Source organism: Calidris pugnax, unplaced genomic scaffold, assembly GCF_001431845.1.
Source record: "Calidris pugnax isolate Ruff unplaced genomic scaffold, ASM143184v1 scaffold111, whole genome shotgun sequence".
In the NCBI taxonomy this organism is placed as follows: domain Eukaryota; kingdom Metazoa; phylum Chordata; class Aves; order Charadriiformes; family Scolopacidae; genus Calidris; species Calidris pugnax.
The window spans coordinates 2,373,687-2,387,227 of NW_015090872.1; the positions used below are offsets into that span (position 1 = coordinate 2,373,687).

General features: G+C 47.7%; 1 protein-coding gene across 2 annotated transcripts in view; it reads right to left on the reverse strand.

Annotated features, from left to right (window-relative positions):
• Positions 1–13,541, reverse strand: part of KCNAB1 (potassium channel, voltage gated subfamily A regulatory beta subunit 1) — a 69,984-nt gene that overhangs the window by 7,919 nt on the left and 48,524 nt on the right. For both annotated transcript variants that reach the window (XM_014946066.1, XM_014946067.1), the window contains exons 3-8: positions 11,265–11,302; positions 9,751–9,830; positions 8,952–8,996; positions 7,701–7,745; positions 6,346–6,389; positions 2,792–2,878 (exon numbers count right to left, since the gene is read on the reverse strand). In XM_014946066.1, coding sequence (XP_014801552.1) covers positions 2,792–2,878; positions 6,346–6,389; positions 7,701–7,745; positions 8,952–8,996; positions 9,751–9,830; positions 11,265–11,302 — 339 coding nt within the window. The remainder of the gene's footprint in view (positions 1–2,791; positions 2,879–6,345; positions 6,390–7,700; positions 7,746–8,951; positions 8,997–9,750; positions 9,831–11,264; positions 11,303–13,541) is intronic.

A 13,541-nucleotide genomic window follows, 5' to 3' on the forward strand; every position in this document is an offset into this window, starting at 1 on the left:
GGGGGGGGGGGGGGGGCACATGACAGCAGAGCCACCCAGACACCGGGGTCAGGATTGCCCCATGGATGAGTAGTGACCCCAGCAAGGATGACAGACCCTAGCGAGGACAGCCCCTTGTCCTGCCTGTCCTGGCCAGAGACCCACCACACCTGACTGAAGACTTGTGAAAAGACCCTTCCATGGGGTACCCATCTTCAGACTTGAAGCTAATATTGCACTGCATTATGATGACAGACTTTTAAATTTGCTCTGAGACTTTTAAGAAAGGCAAATACTTTTCTGATTTTCAGATCAAGCAAGCTTTTCCTGCCGCTTTGGGGACCAGAGTCACCTACAATGAAGAAATCTGTATTAAATGCTCATCTCCTCCTGTTAGATCTCCTCTACCCATGCCTCCAAAGGCAGCCTGAGCTGGACCGTGACCACCTGGGGGCGGGGGAAATGATTCTGCTCTGGCTGGGCTGGGCCAGGTGAGTATTTCTGGCTGATGCATCACCTGCTGGTGCCCAGAGACACACACAGCACAGCAGGCAGAGGACCCCAAGTGACAGCAGAGAAACCTCACCCACCTGCATGCAGCGAGTGACAAAAACAAAATGAACATTCAGAGTTTATCCTTTGGTTTATTCGGTGGTACCACACTCTTTGCTCACACAGGGCCCCTCACACAGAATCACAGAATAGTTTGGGTTGGAAGGAACCTTTAAAGCCCATAAAGTCTGCCACAAACAGGGACATCTTCAACTAGATCCAGTTTCTCAGAGCTTCATCCAACCTGACCTGGAACGTTTCCAGGGATGGAGCATCCACCACCTCTCTGGGCAACCTGGGCTAGTGTTGCCACCACCTTAATGCCACCCTCATGCTGGCATGAGTCGCACAAGCAGGGAATGTTTAAGGTTACCTACAAATCTCTCCCATCAGGACAAAAGCTGCACCCTCACAAGGTCACTGCCGTGCAATGACAGCAACCGTGGTGCAGCTCACGGCGTTCTGCCCTTCCCAAAAACACCTTGAGGTTTTCCAGCCATTTCCTTCCATCCACCCAAGTCCCCTGCAACTGCAACACGGGCAAGACACTGCCTGCGTGGAGTTAAGAAGCAGCTATTTGCTCATGGGAAAAGCACAGGCACGTCAGGAGATAGATAGAGCAGGGATTGCATGTCTTGTGGAGGTAGCTCAGCGCTTACTGTGCATGCCAGATAGTGCAGAACCGACAGATGGTTCAACAGATGCTCTGGGATAGAAGTGGCTTAGTAGGTGAACCATAAAAAAAGCATGAAGTACATAGAAAGAATCAACACCACACCATTCATAATAAAAATGTCCCTTTTTTCACCCTGCTCAAAATCTCACCAAGCACCACAGTTTACACCTTATTGCCAAGCTCCAGTGCTGCCAGCAGGATCTGTAGCATCTTAAAAGCTGCAAACGCCTAAGATCAGCTGCGCGGGGCGGGCATGGGAAATACATCCCTCACTGCCTCATTAGATGACAACTGACTGAGCAGAGAGGTCATTTCTCCCTCCAAGATACGACATGTCACGTTCCTCGACCTCTTCAGCTACTACAAAATCTGCACTGGTCCTAAAATCCCAGGCCAGTTCCCTGAACTCACAGCTGCCAGCACCATCGGCTGGGGCAGCAGTACTGCCACCCACCCACAGCTTGTGCCAGGTCACACAGCCCCACGTTCATTAAGCAAATAGGCATCACCACCGCTGAAAGTCAAACCAGGAGCCTCAGAGGGAACTGTCAAGCTCCAGGTTTATTTTATTTACATGTGCTCAGCCATGACAGCTTCTGCAGCCTGCAAGTCTTTCCTCTTGCTATTTTTTATTTAGCTGTGAAGCTAATCTTCTGCCACAGTGTGAATGGTTGTGTTAACTCCGATGGGAAAAGAGAGAGGAATGGGAACTGGTGCCCATTAAATAGGGCACTGACGCCAAAACACATTGATGAAGGTTCCTGGCTAACTGGGCTATATGGCCATGTACCAAGCATGAATATATAGTTATCAGCAATGAAACGTAATTAAAGTGCACAGATAGTCACAGATCTTGCAAGTTCCTACATTTGTTCCCCCAGGCTGCATGTAACAAGGACTGTTCTCCCCTAGGAACAAGGGGCTTGGCTGCGACACCAAGGCTGAGCCAGCCCTGGGCAGAACATCGCTGTTTTCCATGCCCAGGGGGGACACGCTGTGACCCAGGGGGACCACATCCTTGCCCAGCCCCATGGCCAAGGCCACCAGTGACTTGGCTTGTGCTGCTCGGGGCAGTGAACCCTAAAGGTTGCCAATTGTTTCTTGTGTCTGACCATGCACTGGATGGCACCCCTGGTTTTAGCACTGTGAGAAGCTCGTTCTATCCAGACAGCCCAGAGGACAGGGACAAGGATAGAGATGACACTCTCCTCTCTCTAGAGCTTGTCACAGCAGGGGTAGGGATGTACAGGTTTCATTTGACAGAGACATGTCTTAAACGCAAACACAAATTCACTTTTTCTGAATGAACATGGAAAAGGAAATAAAGAAGCAAACAACATTAAAGCCACCGCTGGGACATAAAGGAAACTCCAACTTCCTTTCAAGAGATACAAATTCATTTAATTGAAGTGTAACTATATAGAGCTCTGGGTTATCACAAATGAAGTATTTTATATTTAAGCTGCCCCACCTGAATATTGAAGAAAAAATTGTTTTTCATTTCCTACCACCATCACCTGTCTGAGCCTGTAAGCCAGGAGCAGATCAATCACATTAAAACCTTTAATTCAAGATTCCACTAACCTTCCATGGGGGTATTATTGTCTGGCCGGTTGGCGAAGACGACATCCACGTACTCCAGCTGCAGCTTCTGGAGAGAAGCCTTTAGCCCTGGGAACAGCAAAGCAGAGACAAGAACCCACATGGTCAGGGCAAGGCAGGACAGAGCCAACAGGTATAAGCCATGCTAGGAAAAACAGAGCTCGTTATATTTATGTGGATACCTACTATATATATACACAACCATATAGCATATGGGAAGGATACTGCATAAACTTGCCCCACATCTGTGCAGCTGTATTAAGAAAACACCAGTTTGTCACACGCAGAGTTCCCCTTCTCCTTCCACAAGAACTTTTTTATTTTTGAATTAGGCTGAGATTTGGATTGGAACAGCCACCGGTTATCAAGCATGTCTGTGGCCAGCCCGTCAGGAGACAGCTGCCAGGGACCAGCTTCAGCCCTCCACTTCTCTTCAGAGTTAATTTAATCAAAGCCACATCATAGCGCCTTTCTGTGCAAGCCCAGGGCTCCTGTCCCACCTGGGAGAAGACCTCCCAGCAATGCCAGCCCGGAGGGGAGGATGGTGGTACTTGGCTGGATAAGTTATAATGAGCAGATACAGCACCATGAAGGGCTTTACCCTCTCTGCAGGGTAAGCAAGCTGTGCCCACCAACGCGTCGCAGAGGGCAGAAAGAGTTCTGCAGAGCAAGACAAGGCACCATTTCACAGCTACAGTCCAGGACTGCCCAGGCTTCAACAGCTTTCCCATGAGGGTCTGGTGGGAAATGGCATCAAAAGCCTACATACATACATACATATATATATATATATATAAGTGCGTGAGAGAGAGAACAGTATTTCTAACACTTATTTTCTATGAATCTTCCCAGGAACAAAATGTTTTTATGAATGTTCATGAAGAATGAGCCAAAATAGAGTAGTCTGAAAATGTTTGCTGGATTTTGGGATAAAAAAAAAAAAGGCCCATTTTTGCCAAATGTATTTATAGAAAATAGCTAACATTGACCTTAACGTTATTCGCTATGTTTTCTTTGAAGTTATTTCAACTGCTGCCGGTATTTTTCTATCATTTCATGAAGCAGCTCCACAAGAAATGGAAAATGGATGAGTTTGGACCTCCTGTAACATGGCTGCAACTTCCCCAAGCGCCTCTGCCACCAGCGGTGAGGACACCACCTGATGGGTTCAATGAATAGAAGTTCAAGAACATAGCTAATAAACTTTCTCCAGCATTACCTTAACATGAAAGTCACATCCCAATGTAGCTGAACTCTGCAAGTACTAAATAATGAAAACTTTCCAGGACATACAAGCTGGTTACTATGAGGCAACACCGACCGCGCTCCAGTGATGCTCCTTATCTCTCCTTCGAGATGTAGGATGCTGGAGTCTGCACCCCAGGGAGGAAGCTGCTGCTCACCCAGTCTCACCTCACCTCACCCGCTTGGGACAGCATTAGCCAGGGTATAGTGTGGGTGGCAGCGACATCCCAGGTGAGGGGTGGATAATATAAATAGAGTAATAATATTTTCCATATAATCTATGTTTTAATGGATACAGAACAAATCCTGGTTGTTGAAGGGTTGTGACGAATGGGCCGTTGCAGATTCTGGTGATAAAACATGCAAATGGTGAAATGCAAGTTAAAGCTGCCGTTTCTGGCGGGCAGACGCGATTCGTTGCAGAGGGATGCTACCTTCTGATAAGCAGAGATCAAAGCCTACCTCCGCCTGTTCTGCAGGGAGAACTGTGAACAGGCTGTCTCCCCCCCCCCCCCCGCCGTGCCATCAAACTACTGACACCAGGGCACACGAGTAATATAGACGAGCCTGGATTTTTCTCTTCTAATTTGTCTTGGCAGCAAACGTTAGCTTAACCAACCACCACTGTAAACAATTAGGGTCTATCTCATAAATCAAAGAGGAGGCTAATTACCCCAGCATACACAGTGCAATAAGGAGAACCACTTTTCACTGCTGCAGCCGTCTTGGTGTGCTGGGTTATGAAAGGTGCTGCTCCCCAGGACAATCTGGGCTGGCATCAGCCTTGCCCAGTGAGGAGCAGCTGCTCCCCGGGGATCAGCACAGCCTCCTGCCCTGGGTTCCTCTGAGGATCCTGTCACAGAGCGTATCATTCCCTAGGAACGCAAAGAACACATTTTGCACGTCCCTCGGTGGCAGCAGACACAAGTGGGTCAAACAGCAACAAGATGCAGGCGGTGCAAAGCCCTCTCTGCAGAGACCTGAAGCACAGGTATCAAGCCTGATGCTCCCCCTCTGCCCCAAACATCTTCCCACCCCCCTGAGAGGCCAGGACACCCCCAGTAACTCTCTTCCACGGCTTTATGCAGCTTTTCTCCATACCTATGCTATTTTTATTCAGGATTTATGTCAACGACAGACTCAAGCCCCCATGCTACTGGCTGCTTTTCTGGGTCTGAGACCTGCTCAGGATCCGCTGTCGGTCCCAGGGTCCTCCTGGGGGGGTTCAGGGTCTGCTCCAGCCCTCATCAGGAACCAGCCCAGGCTGGGACAAGGTTGTGGCTGATACTGCTAATCCTTAATATGACAAAAATTTATCTTTTTACCAGTGCTGCTCTATTTGTGTCCTGCGTGTAAAATTCTCTGCAAATTATAATAATGCCCACAGTCACTATGTCTGCATGCCTGATCTGACACCCAACAGCTCTCTGGACAGAGACGGATCGAGTGAAACATAGCTGTCTGTATAGAAAAATGTATGTGTTCTCACTCCCTCTCCAACAGTAATGTATCTGAGAGAACAAAAAAAGCAAGCGGAAGGAAGATTAGAGCATGCGTTAGATGCAGCAAAGACCTGGGTGAATAAATCCTGATGGATGAGTAAGGTAGTGCGCGGCATCGCTCAGCGGGATGCAGGACTGGATGCGAGGAGCCAGGTAAGGGAACATTCACACAGACAGAGCACCCGAGAAGAAGCAGCACTGAGAGCAAACCACAGCCCTTCCCAGCTGGTGGCTGGGACCTGGCATCCCTCCAGGGGTTATTTCTGCCAGCTGACATCATCCCCCACATCCTCATCCCTTCCTGCTCCGCCAAGGAGCTCACGCAGCCACGGCCACGTCTGCCCACCATGTGCTGCTGCCCAGAAAGAGCCAGGGGGTGTATATGTACCCCCTCTGTGCATCATCAGAGCATCTCAAGACCAGCCAAGCCCTCCTGCCACAGGGACTGCAGCAGGTCCCACCATGGCAGCTGGGATCAGAGCCATTCTTGAAAACAATGGTGAAAAGCTGCTGGGAACCTGCATGAGGCAGCAGGTGATGAAACCCCAGTGTGGGAAACCTCGACTGCTGCTGAAAAGTGAGAAACCTGCGAGCGACTCGCACAGAGCCAGGCAAGGACAACGATCCTGTTTATTATAGCAAAAATCCCAAGAGGTTATTGCTGCATAGGGGTGTAGAGAAGGCTTTTTGTGTGCAGTGTGCTTGCTTACACTGTTTCTTGAGAAAAGACAGAATAATCCTTCAGTGTGTTTTGGGCACAGCCAGACCACCCTGCCCTGGAACACATACCTTCAATGATGTGTTTCCTTGAAAGCCCTCTCTCTGTTTCAGCTCTGCAAAGGAAAAACAAGTACAAGGCTATTAGAGGTCTGAAGTGCTAACAATCAGGAAAAGTTAATTCTGTATTCTGGTTTAAACATCCCAAAAATGAAGTTATAACTCATACAACAGGGCAACCCTGCGGCTCTCTCAGGTTCCCAGCCTCAAAGACAACCAGCATCTGGGATGCGTAAGGCTACTGTTAATGTGTAACAGCCTTGCTATGGATATTGCCTCACCCTAAAGCTACGAGCTGACATTTCTAATCAGAAGGGTAAGGATGGTGGCAGGGCAGCCGGGGCCAGGCAGCACAGTGATGTGGCTGTGCCCCAGCCCACCACACACCACTGAGGCTCCACTGGCATCATCTGCCATTTCAAAGGAAGGCAGCATCCAACCTGTCCTCCCAGTGCAAAGCTGGCAGACTGCAAAGCCAACAAAGTGCTCCTCCCAGGGCAGGCACAAAGGTACAGTACAGCCAAGGTCACCCCCAAAATCATTAAACACCTTGTCTACTGGGACCAGACCTCCTCCAGGCAGGTCACCTTACCAAGACAAGGCAACAAGAAACACAACCCACACAACCGTGACCCATCGTTTACATATAAACTAGATTCAGAGGCAACACATGGCTTCGTAATTTTTCTGACTGTTTAATTTTGCCCGTATCTCCAACACACCAGGCAGATCCTGAGCCTGCTGCAAAGCAACAGCACAATGAAGTGGGACAGACACTATAGACCTGCCTTACCAACATAGTGACAGTGTCTTAAATACATCCCAGCTCTCACAGAGAAGCAGAGGGTAGTGTTGCACCTCAGCTTCAATACACTGTGACTTAAATGACTTCAGTGAAATGGGAGAAAAAAAAATAATTACAATCATTTGCTCAACAACTCCAATGAAAGTCTCGCAGAGACTATTTTGCAGCTGCATTCATGGTTTACTTGGGTTTCTCCTCAGACATTCCAATAGATTCGAAAAATCCACATTGACATTTTGTTCTGGGGACAAAAAACCAACCCATGATGGAAAGGAGTTGATGAAAGTTGCAGGGGTTGAAAAGCAGGACTGGTTACACCTCCCATGGCCACAGCCCTGCTCGGGGCAGGAGCACAGCCGGCACAGCAACCCAGCCACTGCTGGGGACTGCCACCTCTGCCGGGCTCCAGCTCCTTTAAAGAGTTGGCAAAATGAGAAAGGAAACAACTGGAAGAACTGCCTCCCCTCTGAAAAGCTATAGATCTCCACCTGGTTGTAGGGCTGTAAAAGGGAAAAGCACACAGCAGCACACACACACCATGACAAGCAACTGTGAGACTTACTTTCCACCCCAGTACAGTTTTGTTGTTATGACCAGGCTGGACCTCCTGCAAACAGAATAGAGAAATCACTACTGTTAAAAAAAAAATTGATAATATAAGTAACCAAGCAGGATGGCGCCCATCGAAAAGCAGCTGTACTCTGGCTGCCCGCAGCAGCGGCCGTGCCTGGTTTCACTGGGCACAGAGTAAGCATTTGTACATCACTCTAATCTTTTTTACAACAGGTCTAGAGGCCACTTCTCCTCCCACGCTCAGGTCTGCTGTGGGAAGAGAGTGATCGTAGGCTGGTGTCTGGAAACAGAAGCTAATTCAAGTGAAGTCACCAAAAAAGAGACACATTTTTCATTACGGAGTAAGTAAGAAATCTCCAGAGCCCTTAACCCAGGCTCTGGTGCTATTCCCTCCTGGTATCCAAGTCCAGTGCTTCTCATTACCACGCAGTATTCCCAGAGTTATTAAAGCCCCAAGAGTGATACAGTCACTGAATTAATCTATAAATTCCAACATGATATTAAATTAAAAATTTATCATTCACAAACTACCTTGCTGCATAACTGTATGTGTACAACACACAATTTCTCCAGCTTTTGCTAGACTCAATTTTTTTCTTCTGCAGTACCCAGAATATTTTGTACAGAATTATCATCCCCCTAACACAGGGAATACTGATTTTGGTGAGAGTGCTGCTAGGACCCACTCTTCACTTGAAGGCTGGATATTACACACACAGGAGGTCTTTAAAGATTATGTAAATGCTCTTAAAACTACACAACATATGCTAATGTGCATCATTTAAATTAGGTATCATCTCCTACCAGGCTACCCAAGATGAAGGCCTGTCACAGCTTTGCATTCTTAATACACAGTTTTATGTACACGGATAAGGATGCCGACACAGAAATTATCTGTCTCGATACACTGTGCATGGAAAAGATGATGGATATGCTCAGAAGTTGTGTTAACTGTGCTGTGCACAGAGACGATGGTCATGTACAAGGGACAAGGCAGCACCACAGGCTGATGATCGCAGCTGGTGTGCACTCCCTAAAGCCAGGAGAGCATTTTTATCTGGCATTTGAAAGGTCTGGCTGCTGCAGGAGCCCTGGCTGGCTGCTCCGGGCACAGCCCTCACACCTACAAGCTCCCGCTCCTCGGCCAGCATCACCTAACAAGCATCATTGTTAAAAAACAGAAGGTTTCTCATTTGGCCGGGGCTCTTGCTCAGCGGGGGTGGCAGGGACTGGTACATACCTCCAGCCCTTCTTCTTCAGGATGTTTCCCAGGATGACCTCAGCTCTGCATGAGAGAGAGAGAAAGAGCCCTGTGTGAGGGGAGGCAGGAGGATGCTCTGCACCAGGGACACCACCACAGCTGCCATCTCCCCCAGCTTCCCTGGATGGGGCCACCCTGACACCAGCCTGCAGCCCCGCTCTCAGCTGTGCAGCTCTCCCTTCCCCTCCTGAGGTGACAGTGACCCAGAGCTGGCTGGGACGGGTCCCCTCCATCGCACCCTACATCTGCTTAAACCTGCTCTGGGGAAGGCAGAGCCACTTCATCCTCACACCCAGGGACGTGATGTCCCAGGCCGCCTTTTACACTACATGCAAAGCCATATAAATCAGCCAAAGTCAAATATATTATGGATGGATATTTTTTTCCCCCCAATCCCGCAGCAACACTAAGAGCATTAGCTCTGCTGCAGCCCGAGCGGCTCCGCACACCGGGAGCTGTCACTGGCACAGGCCATTCATCACCATTAAGATCCACGCTGACTTTTCATTTATTCAGGACATTTTCCTCCTTATGCCAACAGCAAGTAGTGCGAGTGATACATTTCAGGCTTCAGCTGGGTGCGAGGGAGTTTGGGTTTGATTTTTAAAATTTTTTTTAAGAGTCCTCCAAAAATAAAGGTTTTTCTGTGCCCCCCAGGGAGAAGGGGTTTTCCTGGGCACCAGCAGAGCCCTAGCCATCGTGAGGCAATCTGTCCCAGGGAGGAGCAGAGCCAAGTGGAGGGGTCCCAGGGAAGTGGAGTGGGACACTGGGCACTCACTTGCCGGCCGCGTACACCTCCGCCGTGTCGAAGAGGTTGACGCCGCTCTCGTAGGCGATGGTCATCAGCTGCTCAGCCACCTTGAGGAAGCAGAAATGGAGAGGTGAGGGATGGAAGACCCAGCCCAAGCAGCCAGTGGATCCTCCCACACTGTAAAAAGCCCCTTAAGGGGCTACAGTGGGGCTGGGAGGGGTGCCCATATCCCCTGCCCGGGGGTGAGACCCTTCAGCAAGGCATCCCGGGGGCTGTGCCCTGGCCCAAGCAGCACCAAAACACAGATTTACATCAACTTCCCTTTGACTCATCCTGGGAGGAATTAATCTCTTCTCATAGGAATGTCCTAGGCTTTCTAATAGGAAAGCAGCCAAGAATTTAATAGAGTTACAGAAGATACTTCACAAATCTGTGGAGTTTAATACGGAGGGGATATTTCCATGGTAAGAGTTTAAATATTTTTGGCTACCAGACAGGCTGTCCTGCAGCTCTCCAGCAGAATTCATGGGTTATTTAAACAGCTGAAGGTCATTTCTTGTGAATTCTGCATCCAGAGGAGGCTGGCGGTGCCAGGGGGGCAGGTGCCCATCCACCATCCTCAGGATGGGCATTCCCAAGGATGGGGCTGCGTTTCAGTCCTCTTTTTCCACGCAAGAACACTTGGCACTCACTTAACTCTAAGCAAGGAGGGCGGAAGAGCCAGGGAGAAAATTTATGACCAAAACAAGTGGTCTCACTCCAGCCTGCCACGCCAAGAAACAGGAATGAACTCAGTTCTCCACCATCGGCAGAAGCAACACCACCAAAGATCAAAAGAATTTTAAAAAGTTAAAAAAAACCAAACAAACGAACAAAAAACACCTTTTGAGTTCAGACTGCTAGGCTGCTTTCCTTTCACAAAAGTTACTTTGGGGTTTCTGTCATGTACTAGAGGGAGGGCTGCCAGGAGGTCACTCTCTTTTTGATGGTTAGCATCCGCAGTGTACCTGAGATGGAGGGAAACACACATGCTGCCCAGCACTCAGGAGGATTATTAACTGAGATTAAGAGCCATCTGGTATGGGCAAGAGCACGCAGGAAACGCAAGCTCATTTTCATTTGTTTCATCTCATTATGTAAAAAATAAATCATCCGGCAGCTCCTTATAAGCCGAGCCCCTGCGTGTATTTATGCCTGTTGCTGATTAGATACATGATGCAAAAACAGTTTCCAATTTCTGCTCCAGGAACAGTACCAGTGCCAACGGTAAGGAGGAAACATTGCTCCAAACGGCATGGAAAAGAAGATCACTTTAAGGGATAGATGGGTTTTTTTATTAAAGTTGATCTCTGGAAATGTCAGATTCATTAAGGTTTTTTTGTAGCATAAACGCAAGCCTTGGCGTTGCTTTGCATAGTAACTCTCTGCCATTTCCTCGTACAGAAACAGGCTCCTCTGATTTTGGTAGCCATGGTTTCATTTAAAAATATCTCATATTGGGTTTTACTTCACGCATTATACTTACACCAAGCATTACTTACCTCGTCTGAGATTTGACCTCCAAAAGTGACCCACGTCCCTAGAAAGAACAAAATAATCTGTAAACATGGGAGGTTTTTGCCAACAAAAATTCACTCCACCAAAATTCAGGCTCCTTGGGATTAAGAAGGTTTAAAATGGGGTTAACTGGCTCAGACGCTGGTGCATCCCCAAGTGAGCAGGACCAGGACTGGGGCAGGCACTCGAGCCCCCTCTCCCTGGGTGGGGGGAGGGTGGGATGGGGCATGGGGACCCAAAGCTGGCCCATGAACTCATCAGAGAAGCCCCATCAAGATCCTGTGCTGCCCAAATAAAGAGTTTTATTGAAATCTGAAGCTATTTGCTAAATGCAGTTCATTTTCCAAAGCTCCAATTTGACAAATTGGAAAAAATTTATGATGATGCTGAAACATGTCATTTGGGGAATGAAGCTCTTTCTAAGCTTATGCTTCAGCATTCAGGATCCTACTAGTCAAAATTAGAAAAAAAAAAAAAAAACACAAACCAACATATTTCTACTGAAACAAAGTATTTAAAACCCATCCAAAGTGCCTTTTCCCCAGGAACTTCTCCATCAAGCCCATGTCCGACGAGCAGCACTTTTGCCAGCTGGCCCAAAGAGTAGCTGCACTTTAGACTCAGCAGCAGACTCTGGTCTATTATTAGTAAAAACTCGGGGCACTGTTTCTTTATGACTACTGCTTCAAAAAAAAAATAAAAAAATTAAGAAAGTAAGAATATTCTGTGGTGGAAACAGTGTGTGGATTTCACCGGATATTCCTAAACTATAGGAATATTACATCCTATATATATTTTCTATATGGAATACATATTTCCTAAGCCACTGGAAGGGAGAGACAGCAGCGAGCTGGGGAAGCGCCAGGTCACATATGGGACACCGATGGGACAGCATGTCCTCACCCTGGCAGACATTGCTCCTGCCCTACTTATCCGACCTTACAAAGCACCCCGTGGAAAGCGATGCTGAGACACAGAGGAGAAGGATGTGACATTACACGTGCCTTTTGCCAGCCTGTCATGACAGCATTTGGATTTACAGCACGACTTTTGCCCGCGCTTTTCAAGACCTACACACCAGCTACGTGGAAAATTACGTGTTACCCGTTTAATGGATGGGTCAAAGCTCACGTGGCTCACAGAAAATCCTCCAGAATTTAAAATTCTGCCTTATATTGTCCCTCCATAAGGAGGGCAGAGGGGTTCAGCCCCTGAGCTGGAAAATTGACTGCGTTTTGGGCGAGACAGAGGAGAGATCACCATGCCAGGGAGGGGTTGGGCTCCGATGCTGTTAAGGGGTAAAAAATTAAGTGCTCCCTGCCTGCCTGCTTACACTTGCAAAGGGCCTGGTGCAATAGATACATAAACGCTCCCACGTCTTCATTAAAAATGTATGGTTAGCTCATTGCTCAGAGCAAGCGTGGAAGATGAACCTTGAGCAGGAGTCAGAAAGCGCGGAGCGTGCCTGCTGCTAACGCTCCAGCTGCTTTGATCAGCCCCTGGTTAAAAACAAAGCAAGAAGAGTCGGCTCCATTAGGAGAATCTTGCTCTCTTTCCCTCAAAAAAAAAAAAAAGTCAATCTGAATTTTTTTTTTTAAACATCAGGTGCCTTTGAGTACAAATAAAGTTATTTTTAAAAATGCATATTTGCCCTGCATTTAAACTGAAACTCTTGATTTCCTGTAGAATAGGCTGAGCCCTGCAAAAAGCCAAGTTTTCGCAGATCAGAAGTGTGTAACACAGCTAATGCTACTGAAATAAAAATGAGCAAACAGAAACACACATTTTTAACTAATTTTGCATTTACTTCTGCTCTCTATGATGGCAATAACTGGGTGACAGCAGCACCCTCTGAACCCAGAGTCACCCCAGTGAGCAGCCACCCCTTACTGCCCCTGCTACACCTTGCTACCTCGAGACCTCAAGAATGGGACTTCCTCCTATCATTAAAATGCTCTAGTCCTGCACAATACAGATAAAAATGAAAACAGGTTTCAGTTTATCATTAAGCTTCTTTATGCAGACAAAAAAAATCCGAATGAAACCCAATTTCCATGCTAAAGCTTCACAAGTGTTATTTTTATAGGAATACATTAAAATGCATTTCTACTGAAAAACGTGTTGAGACTGTTTATCCCAAAGTGATTTTTTGGCTTAAATATGCATACAGGTCCCCACCGCAGGTGAGAAGAAAAGGAATTATTTCTGCACCCTGTGGATTACACATCCTCCCTCAAATTCGGGTGACTCCGACCCTACAC